Here is a 21,179-nt window from a genome sequence, read left to right as displayed (position 1 = left end):
CCCACTGCAACCTCCACCCCCTCCGCCCCAGGTTCAAGTGATTTTCCTTCCTCAGGCTCCCGAGTAGCTAGGATTACAGGTGCCTGCCACCTCACTAGGCTAATTTTTGGATTTTTAGTAGAGATGGGCTTTCACCATCTTGGCCGGGCTGGTCTTGAACTCCTGACCTCATGATCCACCCAGCTCAGCCTCCCAAAGTTCTGGGATTACAGGTGTGAGCCACCACACCCAGCTGCTAATTCATTTTTAATTAATGGTTCTATCACATACAAGCCATGTCCTAAAGTCTCCCAAATAGAATTAGGTGCACAATGTAAAGTAGCAGCCCAAGGCAAAGGTCTAATATCAATGGTACATGTAAAGAAAAAGAGATGGAGTTAATGGCAGTAACCTGCCACTGCAGAAAGAGAAATCCTGAGCCTGACACTTGCAAATATTTGGGCGCAGAAAAGATTTAGCACTTTAGGAATATGGGGATGACTTCACACATTAATACAGCCTAATCAAAATCCTTTACCTTCAATTTGTAATCACAAAGACATGAAATCAACTTAAGTCCCCATCAACTGATGGGTAGATAAAGAAAATGCGGTATGCGTGCATATACCATGGAATACTACTCAGCCACAAAAAAGAATGAAATAATTTCTTTTGCAGCAACTTGGATGGAACTGGAGGCTGTTATTCCAAGCAAAGTAGGAATGGAAAACCAAATACTGCATGTTTTCACTTGTAAGTGGGAGCTAACTTTCGGGTATGCAAAGGCATACAGAGTGATGTGGTGGACATTGGAGACTCAGAAGAGGGGAGGGGAGGGTGAGTGGGTTGAGGGATGAAAAACTGCCTATTGGGTTCAATGTACACAACTCAGGTGACAGGTACACTAAAATCATCCATGTAACCAAACACCACTTGTATCCCTAAAGCTGACAAAATATAAAACATTTTTAAAACTGCAAGAGTGCTTTGCCTTGATTCTTTATTTTATATGTGCCTATCACTTATTCTGACTGCCAGTTCTGTCTGCTATGTACATTGATATTTAGACAGGCATTCACAACAGCAATTATAGTGCTTATTGGAAAGGTCCACTCCACATGACTGATATGGTTTGTATGCGTCCCCAGCCAAACCTCACCTTGAATTGTAGCTCCGATAATTCCCATGTGTTGACAGAGGGATATGGTGGGAGGTAATTGATTCATGGGAGTGGGTCTTTCCCATGCTGTTCTCATGGTAGTAAGACTCACAAGATCTGATGGTTTTATAAATGGGAGTTCCCCTGCACAAGCTCTCTTACCTGCCACCAGGTAAGACATACCTTCGCTCTTCCTTCATGTTTCACCATGATTGTGAGGCTTCCCTAGCCATGTAAAACTGAGTTCATTAAACCTCTTTCCTTTATAAATTACCCACTCTCTGGTATGTCTTTATTATTTATTAGCAGCATGAGAACAGACTAATACAATGATACATTTACAAACTGTCTTTCTGCCACAGATTAGTTTCACATGTGTCTGATAGTGTGGGTCATTATTCCAGAATTGCTGACCATTGAGATTTCAGAGCTGCAGGTCATTCAGTCTAAATCTTAGACCTAAATCTTAAACTCACATAAATAGGTCTCTCTGGCTGCCTAGGCTGAAATAGCCAGCTGACCTCTATCATTTTAGTAAAAGTTGAAAATGAATGAGGTATGGAAGATTTGATTAGAAAGGTTCCCAAGACAAACCTGGCTTAGGGACAAGGGTGATGGAAGAGACAGGAGTAAGGTTTGGTGGCTCCTGTCTTCACCCTATCCCTTGCCCACTCACCACCACAGCAGAGCAGGGGCAGTGACCTGCCAGCCTTCTTCCTACACAGGGATGGGGGGAAAGTCAGGTCATGAAGTGAGGGTACTGAAATTCCATGCTGTTTTCCATTGACTCGGACAACGGGGGTGGAGATATTTGCTTCCTGCCTGCTATAGTCTGAACATGTTTTCCCCAAATTCAAATGTTAAAATCCTAACCCAAAACATGGTGGCATCTGGAGGTAGGACCTTTGGGAGGTGATTAGGTCATGAAGGCAGGTCCCTCCTAAGGGGATTCGTGCCCTTACGAAAGGGGCTGGAGGGAGCTTGTTTGCCCCTCTACCATGTAAGGACAAAGTGAGACAGTGCCATGTGTGAGAAAGTAGCTGTCCCCACACACCAAACCTGCTGGTGTCTTGATCTTTGACTTCTCAACCTCCAGAACTGTGAGAAATAAATTTCTATTATTTATAAGCCACTTAGTTGAGTGTATTTTGCTATAGCAGCCCAAATGGCCTAAGACACCGCCTTTTCTACATCTTCCTTCCCAGAGCACACAACTCACTTTCCCTCTCAGGAACCAGGACCTTGTTTTAAAAATCTCAAGCAAACATGTTGGGAGGCCAAGGCAGGTGGCTCACTTGAGGTCAGGAGTCCAAGACCAGCCTGGCCAACATGGGGAAACCCTTTCTATACTAAAAATCCAAAAATCATCTTTGGGATGCAAGGCTTGATCAACATACACAAATCAATAAAGGTAATCCATCACAGAAACAGAACCAAAGACAAACACCACGATTATCTTAATAGATGCAGAGAAGGCCTGACACAAAATTCAATAGTATTTATGCTAAAAACTCTCCATAAACTAGGTATTAAGGGAACCTATCTCAAAATAATAAGAGTTATTCATGACAAACCCACAGTCAATATCATACTGAATGGGCAAAAACTGGAAGCATTCCCTTTGAAAACTGGCACTAGACAAGGATGCCCTCTCTCACCACTCCTATTCAACACAGTATTGGAAGTTCTGGCCAGGGCGATCAGGCAAGAGAAAGAAATAAAGGTTATTCAATTAGGAAAAGAGGAAGTCAAATTGGCTCTATTTGCAGAGGACATGACTGTATAATTAGAAGACTCCATCATCTCAGCCCAAAATCTCCTTAAGCTGATAAGCAACTTCAGCAAAGTCTCAGGATACAAAAATCAATGTGCAAAAATAACAAGCATTTCTATATACCAACAACAGACAGAGAGCCAAATCATGAGTGAACTCCCATTCACAATTGCTGCAAAGAGAATAAACTACCTAGGAATATAACTAACAAGGGATGTGAATGATCTCTTCAAAGGGAACTACAAACCACTGCTCAAGAAAATATGAGAGAACACAAATAGTTGGAAAAACATTCCATGCTCATGGTTAGGAAGACTCAATATTGTGAAATGGCCATACTGCTCAAAGTAATTTATAGATTCAACGCTATCCCCATTAAGCTACCATTGACTTTCTTCACAGAATTGGAAAAAACCACCTTAAATTTCATGTGGAACAAAAAAGAGCCCACATAGCCAAGATAATCCTAAGCAAAAAAAACAAAGCTAGAGGCATCATGCTACCTGACTGCAAACTATACTACAAGGCTACAGTAATTAAAACAGCATTGCACTGGTACCAAAACAGACATACAGACCAATGGAACAGAACAGAGGCCTCAGAAATAATGCCACACATCTACAACCATCTGATCTTTGACAAAACTGACAAAAACAAGCAATGGGGAAAAGGATTCCCTGTTCAATAAATGGTGTGGGAAAACTGGCTAGCCACATGCAGAAAGCTGAAACTAGATCCCTTTCTTACACCTTATACGAAAATTAACTCAAGATGGATTAAATATTTAAACGTAAGACCTAACACTATAAAAACCCTAGGAGAAAACCTAGGCAATACCATTCAGGACACAGGCATGGACAAGGACTTTATGACTAAAACACCAAAAGCAATGGCAACAAAAGCAAAAATTGACAAGTGGGATCTAATTAAACTAAAGAACTTCTGCACAGAAAAAAAAAGTACCTATATCTATATATCTGTATCTACCTATCTATCTATCTCTCTCTCTCTCTCTCATCAGAATGAACAGGCAACCTACAGAATGGGAGTAAATTTTTGCAATCTACCCATCTGACAAAGCGCTACTATCCAGAATCTATAAAGAACTTAAATTTACAAAAAAAACCCCAAAAACACTCCATCAAAAAGTGGGCCAAGGATATGAACAGACACTTCTCAAAAGAAGACATTTATGCAGCCAAAAAACATGAAAAAAAAGCTCATCATCACTGGTCATTAGAGAAATGCAAATCAAAACCACACGGAGATACCATCTCAAGCCAGCTAGTATGGTGATCACTAAAAAAAGACAACAGATGCTGAAGAGGATGTGGAGAAACAGAAATGTTTTAACACTGTTGGTGGGAGTATAAATTAGTTCAACCATTGTGGAAGACAGTGTGGCAATTCCTCAGGGATCTAGAACTAGAAATACCATTTGACCCAGCAATCCTATTATTGGTATATACTCAAAGGATTATAAATAATTCCATTACAAAGACACAGGCACACATATGTTCATTGTGGCACTGTTCACAATAGCAAAGACCTGGAACCAACCCAAATGCCCATCAATGATAGACTAGATAAAGACAAGGTGGCACATATATATACTATGGAATACTATGCAGCCATAAAAAGGATGAGCTCATGTTCTTTGCAGAGACATGGATGACGTTGGAAACCGCCATTCTCAGCAAACACAAGAACTGAAAACCAAACACCACATGTTCTCACTCATAAGTGGGTGTTGAATAATGAGAACACATGGACAGAGAGAGGAGAACAGCACACACCGGGGCTGTCAGGTGATAGGGGTCTAGGGGAGGGATAGCAAGGGGGTAGAGGGCTAGGGAAGGGATAGCATTAGGAGAAATACCTAATGTAGATGATGGAGTGATGAATGCAGCAAACCACCATGGCACGTGTATGCCTATGTAACAAACCTGCATGTTCTACACATGTACCCCAAAACTTAAAGTATAATTAAAAAATAAATGAATAAAATAAAAATACAAAAATCAGCTGGGCATGGTGGCAGGCACCTGTAATCCCAGCTACTTTGGAGGCTGCAGCAGGAAAATTGCTTGAACCCAGGGGTGGAGGTTGCAGTGAGCTGAGATTGTGCCACTGCACTCCAGCCTGAGTGACAAAGCAAGACTCTATCTCAAAAAACAAAAACAAAAACAAAAATGAAGCAAAACAAAACAAACTTAAATAAAAACCACCCACCAATGAAACCAAATCCCTTATGGTTGTCTGACACTGACCCGTCCAAATCTTCATGACTTTGCATTCTTAAGATAACACTTCTTCTCAGGGCTCTTTTGAAACTTAGGGGGTCATGATCTGGGTGGCTGTGAATTAAATAAACTTTTAAAGACAACTGCTAAGGCACAGTAAGAATGTCCATTGTAACATCACAATGGATGATTGACCAGGTAAGTTGATTCATTTCACAAACACTAGAAAATCCTACTGAGAAGAACCTAAAAAAGAAGTTGGAGTCCTCTGCCCATGCCCTTCACACAAACCCCGGCCAACACTTCTGATCTCCCTAGCCAAGGCTAACGTCTCCTGCCTTTGCTCTCCTGTGTATCTTGAATTCCCTGGTGTTTCTCATCACATATAAAGCCTGTGTCTGAACAGAACAAAAACAAAAAGCCCAGGAAACAATCGTGAAGAAAGCCGACATGAAGAACGATGCAATTAGCCAACTAAACCCATTTCTTGGAAGAGTATTTTGTAATAACTGTGTCCTTCTTTGTACTATAAGCCTCCCCTCTAAATAAGATTACCTTTGAGAACTCTCTAAAGCAGAAATTACTAAAAGATAAGAAGTGGTGAACATTCAGGTCAAAACCCCAATTACTGAGCTCGAATTTGCTCTCTTAGGGGAAATTCTGATGTTTTGAAGAATCCCAGCAGCATGTCCGTAAGCCTGCAAACTGCATCACGTTCATTTTGGATGAGGAGCAGCCATATGATCTAAGCACCTCATAAGAATTGAGAAAATTTTAGACTTACATATCGAATCAACTTGCCAGGCAAAATCCAGATTGCCAAGGAGAGGCCTGGAAGTACTATTTAATTCACATTTTCGAGCACAAATTTCTCACTGGATTTTCAAATGCTGGCTTTGGTATTAAGTTGTTGGCAGGAATATCACAACAATAAATAACTCTGGTATCAATTTACTTGGAGAGAAATTCTTTGCAAGACTGGATCTGTGGCTCTTACCAGCCACCCTGTAAACTGCTCCAAGGAAGATTTTGTTTGATGCACTTTTGTAGTGTTTGAAGATTTAAGGTAGAAATGAGCTAATATGCTTGTCCTGGCTTTAACTCCTATCAGCAGCAGCTGGATTCAGTGTAGAAAAATAGCCCCTTGCACCAGAGAATCTTTCCACCGGCATGAATGTGGTGTGAGTGTGAGGAGGGGGATCATGGGGGAGACACAGAAAGATGAATGAGAAAATGGCAGACACTTGTTTATTTCACACACACATGATACATGCCAAGAAAGTGGACACAGTAGATCTGTCATTCCAGCAAGCAAGGAATAGCTTACTGCAAGAAAGAGGTAAGATGGCTTCTCTCTTGCATCTCTTAGGATGTTGCAATTTGGGCAAAAGGATGGTTTAACAATTGTGGCTACCTGCATTAGAAGACATGGCTTTAAGTTTCCTCTCCCTCAGGCATCCTAGATTGTGATCTAGGCAAATTCTGGACACACTGGTTACAATCTGCATAGCTTGGCTGCTGGATCATATTATCCTTTCTCTCCCAAGAGCCCAAGCACTAGACTCCCTCTTTCTTTTCCGCCCTAGGCCGGTTCACCCCTCTTTAGGAAACTTGGTGGTCCCCTGCTCCTGGGAGGGCAGCATATTGATGCCAAACTTAGTAAAGACACCTGATTGGCAGAGCGCCCTACAGCCCAGAGCTCCTGGGCTCAAATGACCCTCCTGCCTCAGCCTCCTGAGTAGCTGGGACTACAGGCATGCCACAGTGCCCGGCATCCCTCTCTTTTCTGCAGGTTAAGGGGAAGGGGTTCTGGTGCCAACCGTATTCTCACCTGTGGATGTTAGCTTATTGGCAGCCTCCTGACAAGCACTCTGTCCCCAAGGCTGATCTATGCCTGCCCTGGGCCAGACACCACACTGGGAACCTTGAGGACATGATTCCTGCCCTCCTGGAATGTTTCCTACTTCAGGGACAGTCAAGGTGGGAGTGCCATTAGAGAGAAATAGGGACTACACTGAAGGGTCTCCAGAGGTAGGACCAATAGGAACCATCTAATATTCAGAGAAAAAAAGAGAATTAAAACTGAGTAGCGTTTGTATAGAAAGACTTGCTATCTGTTGTTTTAATGACTGCTTTTCTCTGTTCTTTTGAGATTTGACTCAAAACAGCCAATCATATTTATATGATAGAACTAAGTATTTTGCAGAACTGTACACTAGAGCACAGGGCATCTTTCTACTGACTGGGTGTCGCATGAGTCCACACAGTGACTATGAGGGCCAGTGATACCTCCAGGGAGAGTACGAGTTGGTCAAGCACCTGTTCTCATCCAGCCAAAGGCTTCACCTGCTCATTAGCAGAGAACGATTAGAGTCAAGCCAAATGCATAACATTTGCTGCCTTTTTGACATATAGGTATATGCTTAAGTAAAGTATATTATAAACTATATAAAATTCACTGGGTTCATTTATTATTGTGTTTCTTGTATTCGTTTTATAAAGTTTCGAGTTAAGAAAGTTAAGTGTTGGCTGGGCACAGTGGCTCACGCCTATAATCCCAGCACTTTGGGAGGCCAATGCAGGTGGATCACCTGAGGTCGGGAGTTTGAATCCAGCCTGATCAACATGGAGAAACCCCATCTCTACTAAAAATACAAACTTAGGCAGGCGTGGCAGCTCATGCCTGTAATCGCAGCTACTCGGGAGGCTGAGACAGGAGAATCGCTTGGACCCGGGAAGTGGAGGCTGCAATGAGCCAAGATTGCACCATTGTACTCCAGTCTGGGCAATAAGAGTGAAACTCTCAAAAAAATAAAAATAAATAAAGAGTTGCCACCCTCTCCCCACAATGCCGCAGGGTATTATTCTATACATACACTTGGAAGGAGACTCCAAACTGACTGCTGGGCATCAGGACCGTGTTGTTCAGCATAGGCAGACCATGTACATAGCTCCCATTATAGGCTAGCCTTGGTCCACAGGAGACTCATGCCTGATTGCACAGGCCCCTTGTTATGGAGACAGGTGAGGGCTGTAATGCTACTGATAACTACATAAGCTGCTTATAGAGCTCAACTTCTAGGGCTTCATCATCAACATATTTTACATTAACATCATATCTGAATAATCGCCTCTTTAGAAAAAATCACCCTGCATTCCTCACTGGTTTCTTTTCCAAGCATCTCAGAATGAGACAGTTTGGCTTTAAATGATTTTCAGCATATACTTGTGGGGTGGCTCTTTCTATACCGTCTGTGGTTGCCCCATTTTAGAATCCCTTCCAGCAACTGTTCAAGTATCATTCGCAGTGAATCCATCTTGTGCTCACAAAGCCCTGGGAAATTGTGAAGGTACCGGTTCCATAAAATTAGAAAGTCACAGACACACGAGTGATGTGAGACATCATCTCATCCAACATTTTCTCTATAGCCTATAAAATAATCCTATTTCCCTACACATTCCTTGCCATGCTGTCACGCATCTCATGCTTCAATACCCTCAATGACAGGGAGCTCATTGTGTCCCAAGGCAGCACAGGCCATTTTTAGACAGCGTTAATCACAATGTTTGTCCTTAGGCTGAACTTAAATTTGCCATCCTATTGTCTGCCCATGGATCTAGTTATGCCCAGTAGGGCAACCCTACATCAATTTCCCTGTGACAGCCCTATTTGAAGATCAATTTTATTGTCCTGTCTTAGCTATTTCCCTTTCCAGGTCAACTATTCCTAGTTTTTCTCAACATTTAATATGTTTTCAAGTCATCTCAAAAACATGGTAAGTTCTGGACTTGCTGAAATAAAGTTTTGTGTGTACACATGCAGAATAGAGCCCAGAAGATGAGTCCTGGTCTGCCCAGTACAGAGTAGGGTCTTTTTGTTGATAAGCCAACTGCACTGAGGACCTCCTTAGTGGTGTTTCCGTTTTGCCATTCGTACAAGCCTAGGGGATTGTCTCTGTGCTCTATGAATCCAAAAACTCGGTAGATTCCTGTCTTTACCTATGGATTAATTGAAAGGTGACAAGGAGGTATTCAGGACTACACTATAGAAAAAATTATAGCAGAGCAGCCTACCCCTGAGACCACATGATGGCACACAGACCTTACATGACAATACAGACAACTGGAAGCATCAGAAAATCAAATGACATGCTAGAAAAATATCAAAGTCATCAGTCATTCCTGTCAATGTCTCAATGTATTTCACAACAAGGTATGAAAACAGAATCCTGCCCCTTCCCCTCGTTCCAGTGAACAAAAGAACTTCCAGGGAAAATAATTCCTCCCACTGAGCAACAAGTTGGAGGCTCCAGAAACCTAACTCTAGAATGAATGGATGGTGTACTCTAAGTTGATATTTTGTATAAAATGAGTTTGGTCAGAGCACATGTCATCTGGGTTGATTTGTTTGCCATGGAAACTTCAGCCCCCAGCACAGTGCCTGGTATATTAAAAAGCTTACGAGTATCTTCTGCGGGAGAGGTGCTAGCTCGCTCAATGAGCTAAAAGCAACCAGTCTGGCCAAGGAGAGAAGAAATTAAGGAGGGTTTGAAGAAACATAGTAAATAGGATCTTAAGGTTTGATCAGCATAGAAAAGGAGAATTAGGGCAGCAATACGGTTTATTTTTCCCAGTAGACTATATAGCTCCATGTTCACCCTTATGTTCCCAGAAGCATATATCTTTAGATGCAAAGACATTAATGATAATACAGATGGTGACTTCTATGGGGTCATAAAGATGTCAGTGACGAAGTCAAGACAAGGATTTAGTTCTTGATTCTCTGAATCTGCTGGTAGCTGAGTCAGTAAAATGACTCAACATCCTTGCCTCAGACACCATTTCTTTTACAGTATCTAGAAGTTACTCTCATGATTATGTTCTATGAAAATATGCATTTGGGGGGGAATATTTGGGTTAGAGGAAGGGTAGTGAAGTTTCAAGATCCCCTAATATTTGCAGTGTATAGCTGCACATACTGTTCACTCATGAAATTCTAAGTTGAAAACCTGCACAGTTTACCAAGTCGTACACTTCATCAAGAATGCATAAAATTTACAGCCCTATATAAAAATCATTTGGACTTAGAGAATTCAGCTCAAGAAGATTAAAAAAGAATCTATGTATAATGAAGTCTATGTGCATTAAATTTACCACAAAACCAGGGTAAGACAATTTAAGTAGAGATTTAATTCCAGATTAGGTACACTTATCTATTAAAAAAATAGACTATCAGGTTTTATTTCACTGGTGATTCTTACTGACTCCAGGGGACTTGAATGTTTATAGTACCACAAAAGTTCTACCTTTTTTGCAGGTATACAGCAGAATTCATGAGCTGGAATTATGTATTTAAAATACATTTAGGTAATGCGAGTAGTCCATTATTTGCTTTGTGGTTCTGTCTGAAGGTCTATCTCACTTAAAAAATAAAAAGTTTGAAGAGCCTGTTGTCAAATGTTCTTTGATGAAATTAGTTCTCATTTAAATATTGATTCATATGAGGAAAAAACAATTACACACATGCCAGTATTGATGAAAACCCCTTCTTATCATCATCTCTACAAATGGCTTTGAATATTTTCGGAATAGCCTTGATGCAGAAAAGGCTGGAAAAGCCTTAAGAGGGACATTCAAATTTGAATCTTTGGTCCATTATTTCTTTGTTCTGTTATCTTAGCTGTGACATCAGACAGTTCCAAGAAGCAGTCTCTTTCATACAGTTATTCCAGTCATGATGCCCAGAACACTTGAGAAACTGACAACGGAGAAAAATAAGATTGTACTTAGTCGCTACAAAAGTCATTGGCACCGTATTTGAGGTTTCCATCTCCATAAGGACTTTCTTCTTAAAAGGGCCTGGCAAACCCAGGCTTCTGCTGAGTAAGCCGAGGTTAGAGCTGAACATATGTAAAGCCAGTCAAATATAAAACAGTTGTGGTTTCTCTGTAATAACTCTTCCCTGAAATAACGCAGAAAAAAGCTGAATGTGGGGTACTGTGGGAGAGAACATGACCAAAAAAACATGTTGTCTGGGAATTTCTTTGTAAGGCAGATGTGATTCATAGAGTAGACATACAAAGGCAACATAGCCAAGGATTGGTTAGAAATTTGAGTCTCAGCCTTTGAAAGGTACTTAGTTTAAACCCCTCAGCCTGGTGTGTGTTACAAATATCACATAAATAAAATCCACTCTTCAGAAACAACATGCGATTTCTTAGCTGGGTTTTTCCAGCATTCCGTGTTTTCCACTTCTTTTTCAACTAGCTTTGCTCCCATTTTTTTTGTAAAAAAGGGTTTTCCTGCTTATAGAGCATGTTGGCTTTGTTTAGTAAGCAAAAGAATCTTTTAGGAAGTCCCAGTGTTAGGCAAGATTTTATTTCATAAATTAGCTTTCTTAGGGAAAAAATGATTTTTGCTCCTCTGTTATTAATCTACAAAATCAGAGCGCCATATGTAGTCAAAACTTTTCCAAATGACATAATAAGTGTTTTTCTTTTGCCTATTGTGAAGTATAGTTGGCAAACATTATCTCCAAAATGTGAGCTGCACTGATTGACCTCCAGAGGGAGTTAACAAGGGTAACATGAAAAAATACTGGTGGTCACCTAAAAAGCTAGTTTTCAAAGTGAGAAAAAAAAATTATGCTAAGAATATAGTTTCTTCATAAAGAAATACAATGGACTCTCCCTTTTCCATGTGTAAATGTTTTCATAAACATGGTCTATTTTCTCTTCTCATTCATTGCCTGGCTAACGCCACTGCCTAATACTGATTTGGTTGTTTTGAGATCGAAGGTAGGAATACATTCCAAGCTCTATGAGGCCAGGGGCTGTGCCAACCTAGTTCACCATGGTACCACACACCTCTTGGCACAAAGAAGTTGCTCAGTCAATAATTACTGAACAAATTCAGGGGGACAAAGAGCAGATATGATACATGAAAGCAGATTTGGTGCTTCTTTGGTAAATAGTTTGATAACCAATCCCTAGGAGATAAAGTTAATGTATAAAATCTATTTTAGATACACATAGATGTTCATAATTTGACTCCACTTACTCATTTGGCAAATATTTATCAAGTGCCTGCTACTGCCAGGCATTGCTTTAAGCGCTGAGGATACTTTTTCTTTTTTTTTTTTTTNTTTTTTGAGACGGAGTTTCACTTTTTTTGCCCAGGCTGGAGTACAATGGCATGATCTTGGTTCACTGCAATCCCTGCCTCCCGGTTTCAAGCAATTCTTCTGCCTCAGTCTCCCAAATAGCTGGGATTACAGGCATGCGCCATCACCCCTGGCTAATTTTGTATTTTTAGTAGAGATGGGATTTTACCATGTTGGCCAAGCTGGTCTCGAATTCCTGATCTCAAGTGATCCACCCACCTTGGCCTCCCAAAGTGCTGGAATTACAGGCATGAGCCACTGTGGCTGGCTGAGGATACAACAGTTTACTGTACTATCTGGCAGGTAATATTGATTGGTAGGAATTGAAGCGTATTATAGGATAAGGTATATATATGCAGAAGTGGACACAATTCTAAGTAGGACTGAGAGTGAAGAGCTCCCTGCGGAGGTGACAGTTGAGGGGAGACCTGAATGAATTATGGGAATGCAGCAAACAGATACTTAGAAGATTCTTCCGGGCAGAGGAACAGCAAGAATGTCAGCCCTGAGGCAGAAATGCTCTTCAGAGCAACAAAAAGGCAATGTGGCACATGGTTAAATGTGGGGAGAATACTAGGCATTCTCTTCTGTAACAAATGAGGTTGGAGAGAGAACAGAAGGCCAGGCGATGGCAGGTCATGGTAAGGATGTCTCAGGCATCCTGACTGGAGGGGCCTGGTAGAGCTCATTCTCTCTGCTGTGTGGGGAGCAGGAGGGAGATGATCAAGTGTGGAAGTCAGGAGGCCAGCAAAGAGGCTCTGGCCATCACCCAGACCAGGCCAAAATGGGTTGGGGGAGGGACGGTGAGGAGAGTCAAGGTTCTTTTTGGCTCAAGTCACTGGGTAAAGAGCAGTGCCATTTTTACAGATGGGGAATGACCTAGGGGAGAGCAGGTTGGGTGGGCAAGGGGTGGAATGAAGAGGAGCCAAGGGTTCAGTTTTGGACAAGAAGTTTGAGATGTCTCTGCCATATCCACAGAAGATACGATGCAGGCATCTGGAGGTGAAAGTGTGATTATAGGAGAAGGTGGGGCAGCCACATGAACTTGGGAATAGATGGCATACACCTCGGACAGAAAATGGTTTTTTTTTTTTTTTTTTTTTTGAGATGAAGTCTTGCTCTGTCCCCAGGCTGGAGTGCAATGGCACAATCTTGGCTCACTGCAAACTCCACCTTCCCAGTTCAAGCAATTCTCCTGCCTCAGCCTCCCAAGTAGCTGGAATTATAGGTACCTGCCACCACACCTGGCTAATTTTGTATTTTTAGTAGAGACGGGTTTTCACCATGTTGGCCAGGCTGGTCTTGAACTACTGACCTCATGATCCACCAGACTCATTCTCCCAAAGTGCTGGGATTACAGGTGTGAGCCACTGCGCTTGGCCAGAAAATGCCTCTTCTAACTCTGGTTTTGTTTCCTACCTGCTCTGCGGGGCATGAGCTCGAGCCCTCTTGGGCAGATGAGCATCCATGGGGACCGGGTGCCACCTCAGAACTGGGACACCACCAAAGGCTACAGCTCAGGAGCTGAGGTACCACGTGTGCTTTCTGCCCTGGTGGGCAGAGGGAGAAGGAGAGGTCCCCGTGCACCCTCTGCCTCAGGCTGCCCAGGTCTACAACGACAGTAATATTGTCCAACACTTGGTCGTCTTTCAAGAAGAGGGATAAGTTACTGCATAGGACAGTGAAGAGAGTTGTCAGCACCTGGAAGAATCACATAACCAGATCTCAGGTGCAGGCAAGTTTATCTGTGTTTAGGTGATCAAGTCCTTGAGGGCAAGCAGTCTTTTGAATCACCCTGTGTGGAATTTGATGCAGGGCTCAGTCAGTTACTGCTGCTGACTTACTGCCTATTTTCCAAGCATGAAGACTTCAGTCACTAAGTGGAAGCTGACATAGACTTGCTGGATAATTGAGAATGCTTCCTAAGGTAAGGCCTCTGGACTTTGCCCTTCTCCTTTCAGCTCTCCACTGCCTTAAAGAGATCCTTCTAGAAGATCATGCCATTTCCTTTCCAAAACCCTTCCAAGGATGCCCCCATGGCTTTGGGATAAAGTCCGAGGTCCTCAGCATGGCTCTCAATATTTCACACGATCTGTGTCTTGCCTCCTCCATGGCTGCTTTTTAAAATACACACCCCAAGCTCCAGGTATTATTTACTATTTCCCTAATAGGACAATTTGGTTTGCCTGTGTCCCCACCCAACTCCCATAATTCCCACAAGTTGTGGGAGGGACCCAGCGGGAGATAATTGAATCATGGGGGTATTTTCCCCCACACTGTTCTCGTGGTAGTAAGTCTCACGAGATCTGATGGTTTTGTAAGGGCTTCCCCTTTTGCTTGACCCTCATTCTCTCCTGCCTGCTGCCATGTAAGATTGATCTTTCACCTTCTGCCATGATTGTGAGGCTTCCCCAGTCACGTGGAACTGTGGTTCCATTAAATCTCATTTTCTTTTTAAGTTACCCAGTCTTGGGTATGTCTTTATCAGTGGCATGAGAATGGACTAACATGTGGGCTATTAAGGAAATGCTCTTTTGTCTTGTGTCTCCTTAGAGTGACCCTTGCTGGGTTGTCCACCTGGAGAACTTTGGCTCATTCCTCAAGCCCCAAGTTCAAGCTCTTCTTCCTCTGAGGAATTCATAGGCCTGGCCAAGCAAAAGCCTCCCCTGCGCCTGCAGCACCGTTATACTGAATTTCTCCACTGCAGCAGTGTTAGCCTGCATGGGCAGTCATTTAGAAAAAGTCCAGCTTTCCTGCCACACTGGGGAGTCCTTTGAGAGAATAATCCAAGTGATCATCCCTCTATCCTCTGCATCTAACGCAGGGGCAGGTAAGCAGCAGAACTTAACAGATATTTGCTGGATGAAGTAAATAAATGCATTAGAACATAAGCACTCAGAACAAGGTCTGTTCCTCTAAGAATAAAGCTCACAGCTTATGAAAAGTCACTGAGACACAGAAATATCAGAGCATTATTCTGGGTGAGAAAAGCCAGTCCCCCAAGTCTATATATGATTTCATTTATATAACATTCTTGAAATGCAAAATTATAGGAATAGAAAACAGATTAGTGATTTCCAAGGGTAAAGGAGAGGTAGGGTGGGAGGGAAGTGGATGTGGCAATAGAAGGCAACTTTTATAGGGATCTCTGTGGTGATGGAAATATTCCATTATGATTGTTAATGTCAACAGCATGCTTGTGATGCCATACTATGGTTTTGCAAGATGTCAACACTAGGAAAAACGGTAACAAGAAATGGGGTCTCTCTGTGTTATTTCTTACAATTACATATTAAATAATTATCTCAAAATAAAAAGTTTAGTTACAATTGCCTATTAATTGATAATTACCTTAAAGTTCAAGTGAAGAAAAAAAAATTTCAAGGATGATCCTGACAAAATCAACAAAATACGTGCGAGTGCCTGATGGCATCATACTGGTTAGAAAAGTGGATTAGTTTCAACATTGTCATGAACTCTACTTGCCGGAGTGATCAAGAATGTGTGTCCCTCTCTTATTAGGTGGCTTCCTCTCAGGCTCATACTTGGGTTTCCATGTGCTTTCCAAGTCACCTGGACCTAGCCATGGAGACTAAGACTTCCTCTGTCCAGAGGATCCCTGGTGCATGCATGGCACAGCTTGCTTTCCTTCTTTTTTTTTTTTTGTAAGATGGGTCTTGCTCTATTGCTCAGGCTGGAGTGCAGTGGTATGATCTCAGCTCACTGCAACTTCCGCTTCCCGGTTTCAAGTGATTCTCCTGCCTCAGCCTCCCGAGTAGCTGGGATTACAGATGCCTGCCACCAAGCCTAGCTAATCTTTTGTATTTTTAGTGGAGATGAGGTTTCACCACGTTGGCCAGGCTGGCCTTGAATTCCTGACCTCAGGTGATCCACCTGTCTTGGTCTCCCGAGTAGCTGGGACTACAGGTATATACCATCACACCTGACTAATTTCTTGAATTTTGTAAAGAAAATGTCTCACGATGGTGCCCAGGCTGGTCTTGAACTCCTGAGCTCAAGCTACCTTCCTGCATTTGCTTCCCAAAGTGTTGGGATTACAGGTGTGAACCTCCACACCTGGCTGAGCTTCTACATCCAGCATGGCACAGCTTCTTACGGGAGTTAGGACAAGCAGATGTCTTGGATGTGCCCAGAATGTATCTAAATGACCCCTGGGTCTACAACGAATATACTGGGAACAGGGATGACACGACCCTGCTGACCCTGAGTGATCCTAATTCTGTGAGACTGTAGCACACAACCCAACGTGTTTATCTACAGTCAGACTGGAGGGCTGGCAACACAACACCTAGGGAATGTCCATGGCCTTGAAACTCATCATTCACCTGAGTAATTTTTTTTTTTTTTTTTGAGATGGAGTCTCGTTCTTGTTGCCCAGGCTGGAGTGCAATGGTGCGATCTCGGCTCACCGCAACCCCTGCCTCCCAATTTCAAGCAATTTTCTTGCCTCAGCCTCCTGAGAAGCTGAGATTACAGGCATCTGCCACCCCTCCTGGGTAATTTTCAGCATTTTTAGTAGAGATGGGGTTTCACCATATTGGCCAGGCTGGCCTTGAACTCCTGACTTCAGGTGATCCACCTGCCTCAGCTTCCCAAAGCGCTAGGATTACAGGCATGAGCCACCACGCCTGGCCAAGTAATGTTCTTACCTGGACAGAAGCTTTGAAGATGCTGGCCCTTATATCCCGGCTCCTTGGAAGAGAGGCAGTGCACGACACATGTGGTAGTGACAGGGTGCCTGGTTCAAGGGGGATGTGCATTCTTGCTCATGTCCGGGGTTTCTGATTGGGATCCTGGAATGACCTGTGACTCACCTGAATCAGATGAGCCGCACTTTCTGGGCTGCCATATCGAAGGTCATGTCCGTTGATGGCTAACACACGGTCGTTCTCCTCGAGCTGACCGTGTCGATCTGCCACACCGCCATTCAGCACGTTGAAGATGAACACCCCAGGCTCATCCACCTTGCGCACCAGTTTTATTCCAAGCTGCTCCTCGGGGCTACTTTTGTTGAGAATCACATGGAAGCTGTCATCCCGGGGTCCGTAGCCATCCGGGGCCTGTCCATTGCTCCTGCTGCGGAACTTCCGCTCACGCAGCACAGTCAGCCACAACACCTGGCAGGGCTGCCGCAGGAGGCGCAGGGCGTAGTTGTGAGGGACGTTGCTGATGTCCATCCCATTGACCTGGGGGCAGGTGGAACAATCGTGCAGTCAGCTCCACCTGCCACAGCCCTTCCTGAAAGGTCCAGGCCCACAGCACAGCCAGGATCCTGTCTTTAAAGACTGCTCTGCTCTCCCCCCTCATCCCATGTCCAATAACCTCACATTCCAACTGCGTTTCTAACCCTGTTCTCTCCCAGTGTGCCTGCTGCACCTCTCCAGACCTCTGGGAGTAGACGCCATCTTTCTCCACCTCGTTCTTACCTGAGCCCACATACTTATTCACAGAATCCTGGCCTTCATTCCTGTTGTCATTATTTTTTAGCCAGCAGAAAGAGAGGGAAGGAAGATAAGGTAGGAAAAAAGGCAAAAGAAAAGCATTTTTCACATTCACCTCATTCAAATGATTACATTAAATGGCTGTTTAAGCCAAGTTGATATTTTCTTCCCCAAAGTCTCCAACTGAAGTTTTCTTCCTGGGTCAACGCATACCAGAACTTCCAGTCCGCACCACTGCGCGTGTATGTAGATGTGGTAGTGTGCGAGTGAGGGTCTGCGAGTACGTGAGCATGATGGAGTGAATGTGCGTTTGATACTGTGTGTGTGCACCTGAGAACGTGTCAGGTTTCAGGGTGATCCTCTGCAAGGTTTTTTGCCTGTGTTCTCAGCAAAAGGAAGAAATCCTCGCACAGTTTGAAACAAACTAATATGAAAGGAAGTTTCTAGGCTCTTTTACTGAAAGGTTAGATCAGGAGCCTGAGGCAGGAGAATCACCTGAACCCGGGATGCAGAGGTTGCAGTGAGCCGAAATTCTGCCATGGCACTCCAGCCTGGGCAACAAGAGCGAAACTTTGATTCAAAAAAAAGAAAGGCTAGATCTCTTTATAAAGCTCCTTAAACAAGCTTAAGCTCAGCCCTCTCATTGGTGCCTCATAATGATGCATAGGGCTGATACTGCATGTGGCTTTCTGGTTTTAATTTCCCTGGTTACATAGGCCCAGCCTGGAGGCTGCAGACCCCCCTGTTAGTCATCACCCTGGAAGAAAACAATTTCACAGCAAGCGCTGCACTCTATGCTTGAGGAAGGAGGCCCCATGGAGGAGAAATGATTTTCTTGAATTTCTGTAGTTTGATAAGGTTTCTTGTATTTGCAGCCAATGGTGAGAGAAGGCTTACAGTGAGCTTTACAAAGGCCTTTCCTGAGGACACAGTCTCTGGAGGTTCCCTCATGCAAAGGCAAAACTTGCCACCCTTGTCCAAGCACAGGTGAGTAGAGCACCCGAAGTGGCAGGGCCGGGTTCCCCATCACCGCCAGGCCCAGAGAAGGTCGGGGAGTCAGGGTTGCCTGCTAAATAGTCCTGGCAGGCCCTTTGCCTGTAAGCGCCAGTTGAAGGCCACAGAATCAAAATGTTTTATGCAACCCTCCCAGGCAGCAGAGTTTCCACTAGAACTAGGAGGCAGCTGTGCACAGTGTCACTGATTGTACTGCTGACTGCTCCAGGGGCCCTGTCTTGTGCTCCACCTCGGAGGTCAGCGGGAATTTCAGCATTTCTGTGAAAACTGCTTTAGGTTATTTCTCCTCTTATTCCAATCAGTTTGCCAAAGAAACAGCTCATAATGTGACAGAAGCCAGTCCCTCAGCAACCTAGAAGGGATAGGATGGGATAGAACTGTTATCCGAGTATCAGCTTGAAAATATATGAGCAGGGAGGGGCTTCTTGTCACTTTTGGCAAACACTGGACTTCTGCCTGATAAACAGCTCTTTATCCTTTCTGTTCTGGAAATTCTTCCTTAAAGTCCTTCCCCTTAACCAAGCCTCAGAGAACAGTACACCCAAAGCGTTCTATTCCAACACCCGTCTCCCTGGAATGTCTCTGGGTTGGTGGAACTAGCATAGAGATGACTTTTATTTTCACAGAGGGCCATAAGACTACAGGAAATTGACTTTCAAAGAGGTGATTGTGATGAGATAAAATACAACATGTTCTATTAATCTGCTCTAACAACAATTTAAGAAGATATATATCCCAGTTTTATTTTATATTAATGCTCTTTAAAAAAGAGATAAAAGAAAGAGGAAGTGGAGAAAGGGGATGAAGAGAAAATGGAAAAAGCTAGAAGGGAGAAGGAAGAGGGGAGAAGAAGATACAGACAAAGTGATACAGAGATAGAAGTATTTATATAGAGAGAAAGCAGAGAGAGTAAAAGAGTAAGACAGAGGAACGAAGATCTCAATTAAATGACAAATCTCAGAGACAGTCATAGAACAGTGGAAGGTAACTGTCCACATTTATTTTACTATTTTCCCTCATTCATCTCTCCACCTATCCAGTTATTTGCTCAGAAGCATTTTTTATATCAAGCCCCTAGCTGCAGCCCCACAGCCACAGTCTCTACCTTTAGAATGATGTCTCCGGGCAGTAGCCGGCCGTCTCTGGCAATCACCCCATCACGATAAATGTGTTGGATAATGATATGGACCAGTGGGGTTTCACTACCTCCCACCAGCCTAATGGAGAGGCTTTCACTGGGATCCACGCGATTGATCTTGATGCTGGTAATTTCGCCATCTGGAATCAGGTGGTACAACCGTGGAAAGACTGAAATGGACAAAGAGTGTTTATTTCAGACACCCACCCAATGGACCTTTCCAACTACTCTTGTTCTTGCCAAACTTCGGTTTCAGCCAAACTAAACTATTCGTTGTTCCTCATACATGTTTTCCATTTTCCTGCCTCTGTGCCAATGTAAGTTTCTCTGCTTGGAATGTTTTTCATCCCTAGCAATTTTTCCTTCAAGGCCCTTCCAATTAAACTCTACCCTGATTCCTCCTTCCCTTGCTCGAAACAGCCCATTTCCTATCAAGGTTTCTAGCTATTTCTCATGGCACTCAACCCATTATTGGTTTTGTTTTTGTTTTGAGATAGGGTCTCACTCTGTTGCCCAGGCTGGAGTACAGTGTCTCACTACAACTTCTGCCTCCTGAGCTCAAGTGATCCTCCCACCTCAGCCTCCCAAAGTAGCTAGGACTACAGGCACATGCCACCACTCCTGGCTAATTTTTATATTTTTTTTTATAGCGATGGAGTTTTGCCATGCTGCCCAGGCTGGTCTTGAACTCCTGAGCTCAGGTTATCCACCCACCTCGGCCGCCCTAAGTGCTGGGATTACAGGCGTGAGTCACTGCACCCAGCTTGTACTAATTTCTTGCATACCTCACATCATGCGCATAATACCTGAGGGCATAACCTCTGGCTGTTCTGTGGTTCTCTACACATATCTCTGCATGCAGAGGCCTTCAGCTGAAGTTTATTGAATTAACAGAAATGAATGAACAGTTTTTAGTGGAATGAACTGCAGTTTTATCACTTGCTTATTGAGAGGTAAAAAACAGAACCAATTTGCCATTTTGCCCTTTCAGATCATTTTGAAAATTTATTGCTTAAAGACTCTGCTTTTCAGTCTTGGGGAATCATCAGTCCTTTCTACCAGACATTGTTGCCAACAAATGGAAGAGGCCTGATTCATGATCAAAAGGAGGCCAAGGTCTAGTTGGTTGCCTTGAGCAGTTCATCCCTGGTTTTCTGGAAATCACTGAATTCAGAGCAAGGAAATTCAAAGATCACAGGCTGGTATTTTCAAACTTTCTCTCTTTATATATATATATATATATATATA

The 21,179-nt window shown here is 43.3% G+C and overlaps 1 protein-coding gene across 3 annotated transcripts in view; it reads right to left on the bottom strand.

The window, feature by feature from the left end:
- The window catches only part of LNX1 (ligand of numb-protein X 1), a 125,235-nt gene that overhangs the window by 19,148 nt on the left and 84,908 nt on the right, over positions 1-21,179 (bottom strand). For all 3 annotated transcript variants that reach the window (XM_037742602.1, XM_017540349.2, XM_017540350.2), the window contains 2 exons: positions 19,899-20,101; positions 17,153-17,524 (listed from right to left, as the gene is read on the bottom strand). In XM_037742602.1, the coding sequence (XP_037598530.1) occupies positions 17,153-17,524; positions 19,899-20,101 (575 nt within the window). The remainder of the gene's footprint in view (positions 1-17,152; positions 17,525-19,898; positions 20,102-21,179) is intronic.

This window comes from Cebus imitator, unplaced genomic scaffold (assembly GCF_001604975.1).
Source record: "Cebus imitator isolate Cc_AM_T3 unplaced genomic scaffold, Cebus_imitator-1.0 Scaffold124, whole genome shotgun sequence".
Lineage (NCBI taxonomy): Eukaryota > Metazoa > Chordata > Mammalia > Primates > Cebidae > Cebus > Cebus imitator.
Note: the sequence above shows the minus strand (reverse complement) of the source record. Positions and strands in the feature narration are given on the sequence as shown.